Source organism: Choloepus didactylus, chromosome 17 (assembly GCF_015220235.1).
Source record: "Choloepus didactylus isolate mChoDid1 chromosome 17, mChoDid1.pri, whole genome shotgun sequence".
In the NCBI taxonomy this organism is placed as follows: Eukaryota; Metazoa; Chordata; class Mammalia; order Pilosa; family Megalonychidae; genus Choloepus; species Choloepus didactylus.
This window is the reverse complement of record NC_051323.1, coordinates 77995243-78008114: the sequence shown is the minus strand read 5'-3', so window position 1 is coordinate 78008114 and position 12872 is coordinate 77995243. Positions and strand designations below refer to the sequence as shown.

The following is a 12872-nucleotide window of genomic DNA, read 5'->3' as shown; positions in this document are numbered from 1 at the left end:
CTCTGTCGGAAGTCATTTATTCTGTGTAGAAAATAAGCCATTTCTTTAATAATAAATCACAATGTGGGTTCCCTCTTGTTGCTCTCCCTGGTCCCAGCTGCCCAGAGGCCCCTGTGGAGCTGGGCTGGGATGGGGGCGCCTTGTAGCCCTGGGATGGCAGGAGCCAAGAGGGGACCCAGGGCAGCCCCGTGGGCCCCTGCTGTCCTGGTGGGAGGTCCGTCCCCTGGTGTGCTGGTGGGGGCCAGGGCCCCTCAGTAGCAGTCAGCCTGGTCCTCCAGGACGCCCCCGGTGGCCAGCATGTCCTGCAGGAGGGACTGGGGGCGTCTCTCCACGTGGTCGCTGCTCTCGGCCAGCGTGGCCCGGAGGCCCTCCAGGTCGAGGGACCGCAGCACGGCCACCACAGCCTCGGGCTCCAGCTGCCCCAGGGGCTGGCCCTGCCCGCCTGCCTGCCAGCTCCGCAGGGCCGCCTCCACGCTGGCAGAGCTGGCGCCGCAGGGGTCCACTGTGGCCCCCAGCAGGAGGAGGAGGTTGCAGGACTTCCGGGCCACAGCCCAGTCACAGTCAAACAAGGTACGAAAAGTGAACTCGAAGAACTGGGCCCAGCACAGCGTCTGCAGCACTGCGGGGGCTGGGGGGCTGGGTGGGGCGGCCCCGGACAGGGCTACGGCACAGGGGCAGCTGGCACCAGGAGGCCCCAGCGTCTGGGCCAGGAACGCCAGGGCCAGCTCCACGCCCTGCACCCTGACCTCCCAGTCCAGGTCGCGGCCCGCCGCCCGGAGCACGCTGGCCACGAACTGCTCCCTGTCCTTGGGCACATTGGTGTGGCCGTCCCGCAGGCACTCCGTGAAGACGTGCATCACAGCCCGGCGGGGGAAACTCTCTGAGTCCGTGGAGAGAATGTGCAGGAGCTCGAGGAGCAGCCTCTTCCGGGGACAGAGAGTGGGGACAGAGGTCAGCAGCCGGGCGGACTCAAGGACACTAGCGGGGGACAGAGCGGGGAGAGCTGGGCCCAGCTACGTGGTTTTGGGTCTGGGGATTGGCCCCGGCCCGTGAACCAACCCCCCCACCCTCGATTTTCCCTCTGCTTGTTTGCTGCACGGGCCGATGGAGAAGGCATGTGGATGCCCACCGGGTCCCTGGCTCGCTGAGTGGCCGCCCCGTGGGAGCAGCCAGGCACCCGCCAGCCCACGGGCCAGCAGGTGGATCAGGCACCCAAACACCCATCAGCCCGTGGCCCCAGAGCTCCCTGCACTCCCACCTGCTGGGCCTCCGGGGCCTCGGGGATGGCGTGTAGCCCCTGCATGGACAGCTGCCCACGGCGGCCACCGCGCCAGCTTGGACGTAGCTCTCGGGGTCGTGGAGCATCTGCTCGGCAAGTTCAGGCACCTCTGAGGCCAGGGGGGCCTGTCGGAAGCCGGCCCGCCCTGCAGACCCAAGCGGCATGAGGTGGCGTGAGGAGGGGCTGGGCCTGGCTGCCCCCCTTGCCCTTGCAGCCCCTCACCCCACAGCCTTGCTCAACCCCCAGGTGCCCCCCAGACCCCCGCCTGGCACGCACCTCCCCAGTGCCTGGTGAGCTGGGCCAGGAACTCCAGGGCTGAGTCGCGCACCTCCCAGCAGGGGCTGCACGGACGCTTCTGCAGCTCGGGCAGCAGCTCTGCGGGGCCGAGGGGCGGATCAGGGCGGCCTCAGGTCACACGTCCCAGACAGCCCAGGAGGACAAGCCTCGGCCCGAGCTGCCCCCGCCAGCCGTGTGCTCAGCTCACCCCTGGGAGGGGCTGGGCTTACCTGTGAGGAAGAGCTGGGTCTGGGGGCCCAGTGAGTGCAGCAGCCACTGGAGCGAGGCGTGGAAGGCCTTCTTCAGGACCTGGGAAGCGGGCAGGGCTGTGGGGCCAGGGCCAGGCCTCTGCCTCCCCCCACCCCGCCTTGGCCCCAGGGACCCCTGACTTCATCTTGGAAGGCAGGACCAGCACCCAGAGGTGAGCCGGGGGCCCCTGCTGGAAAGGCCCCGTCCCCTCTGACTGCAGGAGGCTGCCCCTGTCCCTCCTCCTCCTTCCTGCCCCCTCGTCCCCACCTCTCACCGCCATCTCCCTACCATAGGGCTGGAGTCAGGGCTCCTGAGGTACTCCAGGAGGAGGGCAAACACCAGAGTCACCAGCTCTTGGGGGCCTGGGGCAGAGGTTCATGATGGGACACCCCAACCCCCAAGGCCCTGGGTACCGCGTCAGGGACCCCACCTCAGAGCAGAGGCTCAAGGACATCATCGTCCACTAAATGCTCCTTGGTCAGCTGACCCCTGCCCGCCCCCTGAAGTTCCCGAACCACGAAGGAAAATGTCCTCGCTCACCCGTCCCCCACAAGAGTGCACCCAGGAAATCAAGCGCCGCTCGCTGCACCCGGACACAGCCCGCCAGGGTCTCGCAGAGGAGGCCCCCCATGCTGGAGGCAGGGGCCGCGGAGCCAGTGCAGAACCGCAGTGTCGTCGTCACAGCCCCCAGCAGGGGCGCCTGGGGCCAGGGCAAGGGCTCAGCGGGGGCTGTGGGGCTGGTGGCCTCTGCTCCGGGGAGGCCTGTCCCCATCCGGGCCCCACCCACGGGGGCTGCAGCTCCTCCAGCTGCGCCAGGGTCTGGCACGGGAGGCCCACGCAGGATGACCTGGAGGAGAGGAGGGTGGTGACCGTTGTGGAGCTGTCACCTGCTGCGTCCAGCAGGCCTTGGAGAGACCAGAGATGGCGCCCTTGAGCACGCAGCGCATGGGGGAGCAGCTCCAGGTGTCCCCGGGGCCCTGACCCCATCCCTGCGTGTGGCAGGACTGAGGCTCAGAGGGGGACACGCCAGGACTGCCAAGGCTGGCCCTGCTCCTGTCAGGGACGGGGGCTCGGAGGGTACACCAGGGCACCACCTCTACGTTCTAGAAGATCTCCAGGATGGGGTCACAGCCAGACACAGACACCCCAGGAATGGCCAGGAGAGGTAAGTCCTGGGGTGGCTGCATGCACCCCGGGTCTGCTCCCAGGTTTCGTCTCCCATCGGGCGAGAGCTCTTCCCCACACCCTGTAAATGTGTTGCACTTTCACCAGCTCACTGGGTGGGGGAGGCCGGGTGGCCCAGCAGCTCCCCTCCAAGGGCCAGCCACCCACCCTCCATTCCCTCCTCCCTCCTGAATGCTGGGGACCCCGGACCCCAAAGCTAGAAGCCAGCTGGTGCTGTGCTCCCACCTGATCCAGGGAGACCGTGCTCCCCATCCTCCCACCTCTGCACCCCCGTCCTCTGCCCCCCAGGGGCATCCTCTGCCCCTGTGGGCTCCTGGTGGAGGCTGGGATCCGCCAGCTCAGGGCTGCAGGGGAGAGGGCGGGAGGGGAGCTGCTGGGCCAGGTCCTGTCCCCGACTGCTGTCTCGTTTCAGGGGCACCGTGCCTGGGAGCCCGCTGCCTGGCCCCACCCTCCTGGGAGGCCCCGTCAACGTCTGACTGACCAGGGCCATACCAGCCATGAAGTTTCAGGACCCCCAAAGCCAGGGGCCCTGCATGGATGGGTCCCAGCCGGTTCAGGGCTCACACCAGGAGGTCACAGTCAGAGGAACGAAAGGCAGGGGAGCTGCAGGCAGGGACCTGGAGAAGTCACCCCCCGTTCCCCACCTCTGGCTTCCCCCGACACACACCCAGGTGCCCCTGCTCCAAGGCAACTCGGCACCTCCCACAGCATCGCAAGGACCTCACTGTGCCACACTGAGCAGGAGGCCCACGAGCACGGGCGCGGCCGGGACGGGGTCTTCCTCCAGGAGGTGGGCCACGGGGGGCTCAGCCGCACCCACAGGACCTGGATCCAGGGGCCCTGGCAGCGCCCGAACAGGGAAGTCAGCACATCCAGCGTTCATATGACCTGGGGGGTGGCCGGGGAGCGCAGGCACTCCTCGAGGTGGCCCACAACCCTCTGGGCGCAGGGGGGCCCGTCGAGGGGCTGCTCCCCAGTGCTGCCGTGCAGGGCCAAGGCCAGGACGCGCACCAGGAGCTGGCTGGCGGCTGAGGCGACAAACGGGCTGGGGTCTCCCTGCAGGGAGAGGATGGTGTCAACAGCACCCGGGGGCCAAGTGGGTGGAAGAAAAGAGAAGAGAGTTCAGCCAGCACAGGCCGTGCTGCTGCCACGGTTCCCCGGGAAGCCGCAGGGCCTCCCTCTGCCCAAGCGCAGGGGACCGGCTGGCACAGGGGTTTCCCGGGGACCCCACCACTTCCCACCTGGACTTCCTCTTGGTTCCGACCGGCCTCGCTGGCCGACGTCCGACCGCTGGCCTACAAAGGAGCCAGAAGCAACCCCAGCTCCGAGTTGGGTTACAGGCCCAAGATTACCAGACACCTTGCCTGGGCAGCCACGGCCCCTCGCGTGTCCACCCCAGCGATCCCAACCCCGGGGTGCCGGGATGAGAAGGGAGTGCCTGATGGGGAGTGGGACTCACCGCAGTCGGCCAGGAACTGCAGGGCGCTGGGGTGCTGCTCCAGGGAGCACAGGCCCTGGGCCCAGCCGCTGCGCACGCTGGGGATGCCCCAGGCCGCTTTGCCCAGGGGCCCGGCCTCCCCGAAGAGCCCGAGCAGCAGCTGCCCCTGCTGGGAACAAAGGGAGAGCAGTGGCGTGCGCAGCCCGTCACAGGGCATTCTTCAGGAGAGGCTGGCGGCGCCTGTGGGACCCATTTGCATGGCTGCCCACACAGAGAAGCCAGCCCCGGGCACCTGCGAGGAGGGTGGCCGTCCGCAAGTGCTGGCATGGGGCGGCCATGGCACAGCGGACCCGCTTTCCGGAGCAGAGAGCTTCAGGAGGAGGAACGCTGGATGTTAAAGGTCTGGCGACCCCATTGCTACTCGGTTCAGAAACCCTCCCCCAGAGGCTCCATCGCCAAGCTCATCATCAGAGGCACGACTGTCTGCAGCAACCACCAACATGTCCCCATCGCTGGCTGCCTTCAGGGTCCTCCAGGGCACCGTCCCTCCCCTCCCAGGTGCCCTCCCTGCCCCCACTTCGATTTATACATCCCCGAGGCTCCAGTTACCCGGCATCTAGCTACTGCCTGCCAGGCCCCGCTCCCCCACCCAGGTGTGCAGCCACACCCTCCCCCACCCCCTTCCCGTCTGCCACACAGCTGACTCCTCCTAGGTGGCCGTGATGATGCCCTGTGGTACCATCCCACTCTGTCTTACATTTCCTGCCCAAACACTGAAGACTCACTTTCACCACCAGATCTCAGCACGGCGCACAGGATGGCCTGGGTTTCTCATTAGCTAGAGATCACACTGGCGAGTTGTCCTCTCAGATCCTTGCTCGTCTCCACTATGAACCCAGCCCAGGCCAGGCCAGGCCAGGCCATGGGGGCCACTACCCTCGTGGGACAGGAAACCCTTCCATCATCATATGCTCCAGATAAGGGACCACATGGGGCTTGGGAACTCTGCTTCTGATCACTCAAGGATGCAATTCTAATTCTGGGCAGTGGCCCACAAGGCCCACCTGACTTTCCCTCTTGGTTCCTTTCTCTAAACTCAACTCATGTCCCATCTGGGGTGCTTGAAGCTGTATGACACACAGCCCCGAGCTCAGATCCTGCTGCTGTGTAGAAATCCTCGTTCATCTTCATTCATCAGCAGGACTGAGCTGACGTGGGGTCTCATCTAACACTCACAACCACCCCAGGGTGCAACTCTTATCTGTTTCCCAGGAAGAAGCTGAGGCTCAGAGGGGTAGTGAACTTGAGCAAGATCATATGGCTGGTAAGTGTCAGCTGAGTCAATTCTGGTTCTTTCTTACTCCAAGAAAATTCACTCCTTAGCCCCAGCATCATTTCTGGTGAGTTTTCAAAGTGGGGTTACCCAGGAACAAGAAACTTGCAGGATTTGCCAAGATACCAGGGCAAGCCAGGAATCTAAGACCTAGGGACGGTGACACCTGAAGATGCCTTATGTCTCTGCAGGAGAGAGGCTCCGCCCACCTCTCAGGTCGCCCGGGTGGGAGGCTAAGGCTCACCTGGAGATACTGGAAGCAGTCCTCCTGGGCTGCAAATACCCCTGCAAGGCGGAGCGGGAAGGACAGGACTCGGGGACTCGTGTCCTGGAGCTTCAGCGTGTGGAGCAGCAGCTCCGTCAGGCAGGGGTTCTCCTGCGGCACCAGAAAACTGGGTTCTGGGGACGACACGCCCGGCAGAGGAGAGAGGTCACCAAGGACACGGGCCTGCCTGCCCCCCACCAGTTCCCAGCCCCCTTCACTCAAGGTGTCAGCTTTAGCGGGTCAACTGGGAGAAAATACTTGCAGCACACACAACAGGAGAAGGATTCATAACTTTAACTCAGCAAAGGGGAAAACCAGAAAATCAACACCTCAACAACAGGTAAAGGATGTGGGTGAGAAATACAAGTGGCCAACAAGTCTGAACAAACAGCTGTCTCGCCGATCGTGAGAAAGAAACGTGAGCGAAAACCAAAGGCCTATCACATGATATCACACTGATACTCTTTCCTTAAACTGACAGTACGTAACGCAATGGGGTGCAATGGACTAGGCACTCTGTCCCAGAACCCGCATCCCAAATTTCTGTAATCAACAGCGCTGTTGTTCACAAGCACTGATAAGGAGAAGACGGTCTGAGGTGAGAGTGGACGAGCTGACCACTGAGAGACCCTCGAGGCGGGAACAACTCGAACCTGAACCTGGTTCAGGGGGAAGGAAAGTGAACGGGGGGAGGAGAGGGAGGCAGGGCAAGGAAAGGCACACACGGGAGAAAATCCAAAAACAGCACTTCTGAGGGCTTTTAAGACAAGATAGAACTAAAATACTAGACAATAATAAATGGAAGATCACTGTGGACTGAAGTGAAAGTGCTCTAAGAACCTTACGTTGTCTGGGCAGAGGATAGAGATTCTAATTAACTACAAACTTTTTTTTATCCAGTGTTCATATCAAAAATTTAAGGGTAACCATAGTGATTATCTTTAAAGAACATCAAATGGAATGTATAACTTTAAAACCAGAGGTGGAAAGATTAAAAACAATCACAACAAAGCTTTATCAACCCAGCGGAGAGCAGAAAAGGAGGGGAAGGGAACAAAGATAAGGCAGAGGGATAAAAAAAAAAAAAAATACAAAAAAATATGATAAAAGAGTTCAAATAGAAACAGTAATTTTACATGAAACATTAAATTTATCTGTTAAAAGAGCTACTCAGATTATATTAGAAAACAAATCTGGCAAAATATTGTTTATAAGTAAAAAAAAAAAAAACCCAGGAGAACACAGAAAGGTTGAAAGTAAAGGGATGTAAAAGATAGAGTAGGCAAATTCTAACTTTAAAAAAGCTGATGTGGCAACAGTATCAGTTAAAATCAACTTTAAGGCAAAAAGCATGATTAGTGCAACAGAAAGCCATTGTTCACTGAAAAAAGAAACAAATCACCAGGAAGATGCACAGTCCTAAACCTGTGAGTATCTAACCTAACTTCAAAAATATATAAAGAAAAAAAAAAAAAAAAAAAAAAAAGAATTTCAAAGAAAAATTGTTGAATCCCCAGTCTTAGTTTAAGATTCTTACACCTTTCAGAAACAATCCATTAAGCAGCTATATTAGCAAGAATATAGGGGTCTGAGCAATATAAGCTTGAACTAACAAAAAAGTATGAAAACTACATTCTGGTCATTACACAGAACGCTTAGAAAAATCAAGTATGTGTGGTGGGGGTGGGGGGCCACGAAGGGACCCACGGCTAATGCGCACAAGGTTTCTTTTAGGGGAAATGAAAACTTTCTAAAAGTAGATTGTAGTAGAGGCTGTGAGACCCTGGAAATAAACTAAAATCTATTCACTTGTATACTTTAAATAGGTGAATTGCCTGGTATATAAAATTTATCTCAGTAAAGCTAATGACTTTTTTTTTTTTTTTTTACTACAAAATAAGCCACAATTGATACTACAAATACCAAAAAATCAATACCATATAGCTACATCTAAATCTACAGAACCCTTGCAGAAATTGCCTGTATACTCTGCCTCAATAAATTGGTCTCAGCAGATATAAAAGAATCAATATCATACTGATTATATGTCTTAACCCTAATGCAATAAATTAGAACTCTAAAATAAAAAACATCAGGAAAAAAAACATTGTGAAACTAAAAGATACCTTTTAAATAATTTGTGAGTGAAGAAAAAAAGTATACTGAAAAGCATGGAACAAAATCACTGTAGAGCAAAACAGATAAGGTGACACTTTCAGAGAAACGCAACAGCTTTAAATGCATCTATCAGAAAACAAGAAAGACCGAAAAATGAATTACCTGGACATTCAACTCAAAAGAAAGTAAAAGAAAGGGGTAAACCAAAGGAAGAAGGAAGTGAAAAATGAAAGCAGAAATTAATGACATGGACTCAATCCTAGGGCAATTGTCAAACATCTACATGCAAGCATATTTACAGTCATGAAAACATCACTTATATAACGATAAAAAATGAGAAACATAAATATCCAACAATGGTACCATAATAAATAACTAAATGGTCCATATCTAGAGTAAATAACATGCAGTCAATAAAATTAACATGTTCCAGGGGGAAAATGCTCAGTATAATGGTAAGAGAAAAAAAGCAAGACACCAGATTGTACATGTACAGAATGACTGACCCACTTTTAGAAGAAAAGTAATACTTTAAAAAGGCTGGAAGAAAATTAAAAATGTGGATGGCGGCTCAATTTTCCTCTTCACTCCTAGGTACTGTTAAGTTTTATTTAAAGAATACGGGTTACTTTTGTAACCAGAAAGAAAACAGACCTTATTTCTTAAGCAAAAACAAAAACAAAAAAAGTAACAGGAACAACAAAAAGCTTGTGGTGCCTTCTGCAGCCACCTGGCATAACTGAGTATAACAGGACGCTGATGGCTGGGGAAACAGTAAGAACTGCAAGCTTGAGCTTTCCTAATCACCCAGTCCTGCCTCACTGGAGTGAAGGACTGACGGATGGGGTCCCTGTGCGCCCCGTCCCAGACACTCCTCTGCACACACCCCGTGTGGCACCCACATCTTTACCTGCTTCCGTTGACCGTTTTAAGCCAGTCCAGCAGTTTCTCCAGACAGGTGTCATCCGCCACCGGCTGCCTGGGATCCGCCAGGAGGGCGCAGAGAGCCGGGAGGAGCCGGGAGCACTCGGGGCTCCATGGCCAGGCCGGGGGTTCCTGCGAAGGACATGTGAGGGCAGACCCCAACGCCAGGCTCAGGACCAAGACCCCACCTGCCCCCGCCCCAGGCCGGGACACCTGCGCAGGCCTGGGACAGACCCCAGAGCTGCCGGCGGACCAGGTTCTCAGACCCGGCAAGGCCTCAACTTGGGTCAGGTCGGGGAGGAGGCGGCGGGGGTCGGCCACCCCCCACCAGGGCCCTTGAGGGCCTCGGACTCCGCGGGAAGGGGGGCGGCAGGGGGCCCCGACTGGGGGGGCAGAGGCCGGGGGCGCTGGGGTCGGTCCAGTGGGACAGTGTCTGTCTGTCCCTTCACGATCAGAGCCGGCTGCATTTGTCAGCCCCTCCATCAGCGGCGGGCGTCTGTCTGTCCCTCCCCGGGTCGGGGTGTGCCTCTGCGCCCAGCCGGGGCGGTGACCGGGGTACCTGTCGATCCGCACTGGGGTGTCTGTGTGTCTGTCGGTCCTGGGGTCAGAGGGCTGCGTCTCCGAGCGCACGGGGTGAAGGTGACTGTGGGATCAGGACGGGGGGCTGCGTTCCCGGCAATGCGCCCCGACCCCTGCAGCGTGCGGGCCCGAGCCGCTGGGAAGCGGGACCGCGGGGCTCGGGAGGCCGCCCCGCCGCACACGCGCCTCACACGCCGGAGAGTTTCCGCCGCGCAGGCCCCGCCCCTTCCGGGCTGCGCGGGGCTGGAGGAGCGCACTCGGGGAGCCCCGGGGGTCCTGAGGGCTGCAGGCAGGAGACGGCGAGCGTGGGGGGCAGGCGCGACCCTCCGGGCCGACCCATGGCGACCCTATAAAGTCCTTCTTTTGGGGTAACAAGCCCAGGCTGAGACGGGGGTGCGGCAGGCTGGCGCCGACCGGGCCGCCCCAACCCTCACCCCCCCCCCCAGGACGCCCGGTGGTACGTGCCGGGGGCGGGGCTACCGAAAGGGGCGGGGCGCAAGCGCGAGGGGCGAGGCTTCGCCGGTCAGGTCCGGAAGCACGTGCCGGGAGCTGCTGTCCCCTTACCCGGCGCCGGGCGGCAGCTGCTACTCTGGGCGTTGGGCTGCAGAGTCTCCAAACGGGGTCGACAGGGACCCTCGGCTGTGCGGTTCTCAAAGCCAGTGGGTAAACGAGGCGCATCTCCCTAGAGCATCAGTTTTACAGCAAGATTTTCGGGGAAACACCAGACATGCACTATGAAATACCAGAATTCCCATGGAGAGTAAAGTAAAAACGAGACTTCAAAAGCATTGACTCCGGCAGGAAGAACCGCCGCGGACGCTCCCTTCCCTGACCCTCCCCACTTCGGCCCAGGCTTACAACCACTTGGGTGAAAAGGGCTGAGACGCAGCTGCCCTCCCTGAACCTGAGCTCCTCGTTGTGAAACGGACATGCTCATGCTCAGCTGACTGGGTGGTTGTGGGTGCCAAGAGCTTCACTTCACATAAGCTCCTGTGATCCTCCCAGAAACTCCAGAAGGGTGGGTATCATTATCATCCTCTCAGGTGAGGAAACTGAGGCACAGAGAGGGTAAGGAACTTGCCTGAGGTCCCCAGAGCTACTACGTTGGTGGATCCGGGATTCCAAGCCAGGCAGCCTGGCGCCAGAGTTGAATAGTATAGTTTACAGTATATTGTTATACAGTATAAGTATGCTGTATACTATACTACATTATATATATACTGTATACTACATATATTATAGACATTACATTGTTATATATAAACTGCAATTTCATATCTGAATCTTGTGGGGCCAGGTGGGTTTCAGAATCTAGATTTTCAGATTTTAGAAAAGTTACAGGGTACACACCCACTGTATGTCAGGTGACAATCCCAGCAGGGTCTGTGGCAGCACCCCATAATCAAATGCATCAATAGTCCCGTGTTGAAACCCATCACTACACACTCCAAGTGGAATGAACACCATAAATAGCCTCAGGTCAGATTTTCGCCTCCAAATGAGTTCAGGTCACAACAAGTTTTGCCAAGAAATGAATTGTGTAAGGTTTTCAGAAGTTTTTGGAACTCCAAATCACACATAAAAGGTTGTAGGCATGCCCTGGCAGTATAATAAAATAAGAGAAAGTGAATAAAACAACAGAAGCTGGAAGGGCACAGAGCCCAAGAGGCCCAGGGGCGGGTGGGGACAGGAGGTTGGTAGAAAGCCCTTCCAGACCAAGTGAGCGATACTCTGAGAAGAAATTGAGGGGCTTTAAGCAGGTGAGCAGTGCTTGAGGATGGTGGGAGGGGCAGGGGGTGGAGCTGCTATCCTCCTGGGGTGCACCAGAGAAGGTAGAGATAAGGAACCAGGGCCCGGGGTGCAGGCTGTGCCAGGTACCTCTCAGAAAACAGGGTTAACAGCAGAGGAGAGTCAAGGAGTGACACTGACCATCTCCAAACAAATACAATTCTGTTATTTCAAAAAAGCATCCAGTTACCAAGCTAGCTACAAAGGGTTTGCCTCGTAGCTGCTATTTTTTTGAGGTGCTTTCTATGTGCCAGACACTGCTGAATTTTGGTTTGTTATCTCATTCGATCCCCAAAAGCTCAGAACATCTCCACTGGGCAATGGAGACTGCTATACCTGTGGTTCCTAATCTCCAGCCCACTCGGTCTTCTGGCTCATGGAGACACAGCCTTGAAATCACCGTCTAGCTCACCTCCCTTTCTTGTACATACTAGAAAACTAAGGAAAAGAGGGCCATGCCTCGTGTTAAGTGGTTGTACCAGAACTAGAACATTCTTTCAGCTACACTGCACCAACCCCTTCTGTGAAGCCCATCCATTCATCACATAATACCTTCACATTGCGTTTACTCAGGGCAGGCACCTGTGCAGGTACATGTACACTTACAGGTACCAGCTGATTCATCCTCACAACAGCCCTTTGAGGTGGGTATCATTATTTTCTCCATTTTACATATGAGTAAACTGAGGCACATGAGAAATTAATGTGCTTGCTAGACATCAGGTATTTATTAAGCACCTGCTATGTGCCAGACCCTGTTTTAGACAATGGGGATATAGCAGTGAACAGAAGGCTTCCTGCTGTAGACACACAATGTTCTGATAGCTCATAAATGTCAGGTAGCTAGCAAACGAAGCAGGGTGAAGGTGCTAGAGGTGATGCACCAGCCGCTTTAGGCAGAGTAAGTGGCCTAGAGACCTGCAAACCATACCCGCTAATAATAATTGAGTAAATGAATAGAGCACTTGTTTATTTTACCTTGAGCCAAATGCCCCTAAATATCTTCATTCTATATATTGAGTGCCGTACAAACTCTTAAATGACTATTTTTTCATGTTCTCGTGGGCTAGATCCGAGCCTTGGAGCCTAACATCCGGGATTAAGGAAAGCAATTTTCTACACGTCAGGTATTCAAAAACAGTAGCCTATTGGTTGTACAAGCCACTTCTCTCTTTCAAATTAACAGTAAATATTTCATAATTGCCTCCTGTTTATTATTGCGCCTCCTACTAACCTCATCCTACGGGGCAACTAGCTCCCAGGCTTGTGCAGTTTTTCTAAGATAACGGCGGCGGAAGCCCCTTGCAAACTGTCAGGCGCGGTCCACTGCATCGCTTCGGCCCTTTTTCCGGCTCAGCCCGGCTCCGCGGCCAAGTCACTCCGGGAGCGCAGCCAGTCGGCCCGCGGGCGCCCGCAAACTCAGCGCACGCGCACGGCC

At 56.4% G+C, this 12872-nt stretch overlaps 2 protein-coding genes across 2 annotated transcripts; both read right to left on the bottom strand.

Annotated features, from left to right (window-relative positions):
* LOC119512164 (BRCA1-associated ATM activator 1-like) lies at positions 1-9882 on the bottom strand. The gene is given in 15 exon segments (XM_037806651.1): positions 1-923; positions 1259-1317; positions 1320-1424; positions 1556-1654; positions 1786-1864; positions 2093-2166; positions 2345-2684; positions 2787-2857; positions 3215-3333; positions 3634-3790; positions 3793-4075; positions 4450-4596; positions 6005-6159; positions 9054-9199; positions 9627-9882. Coding segments are annotated over 14 exon segments (2415 nt in total). The 5' UTR covers positions 9109-9199; positions 9627-9882; the 3' UTR covers positions 1-251.
* Positions 9683-12801, bottom strand: LOC119512900 (translation initiation factor IF-2-like). Its single transcript, XM_037807731.1, has 2 exons — positions 12669-12801; positions 9683-10328 (listed from the first exon to the last, which is right to left on the bottom strand). The coding sequence occupies exons 1-2, from the start codon at positions 12671-12673 to the stop codon at positions 9719-9721; spliced, it is 615 nt and encodes a 204-aa protein (XP_037663659.1). The 5' UTR covers positions 12674-12801; the 3' UTR covers positions 9683-9718.
* Between the last annotated feature and the right edge of the window lie 71 nt (positions 12802-12872).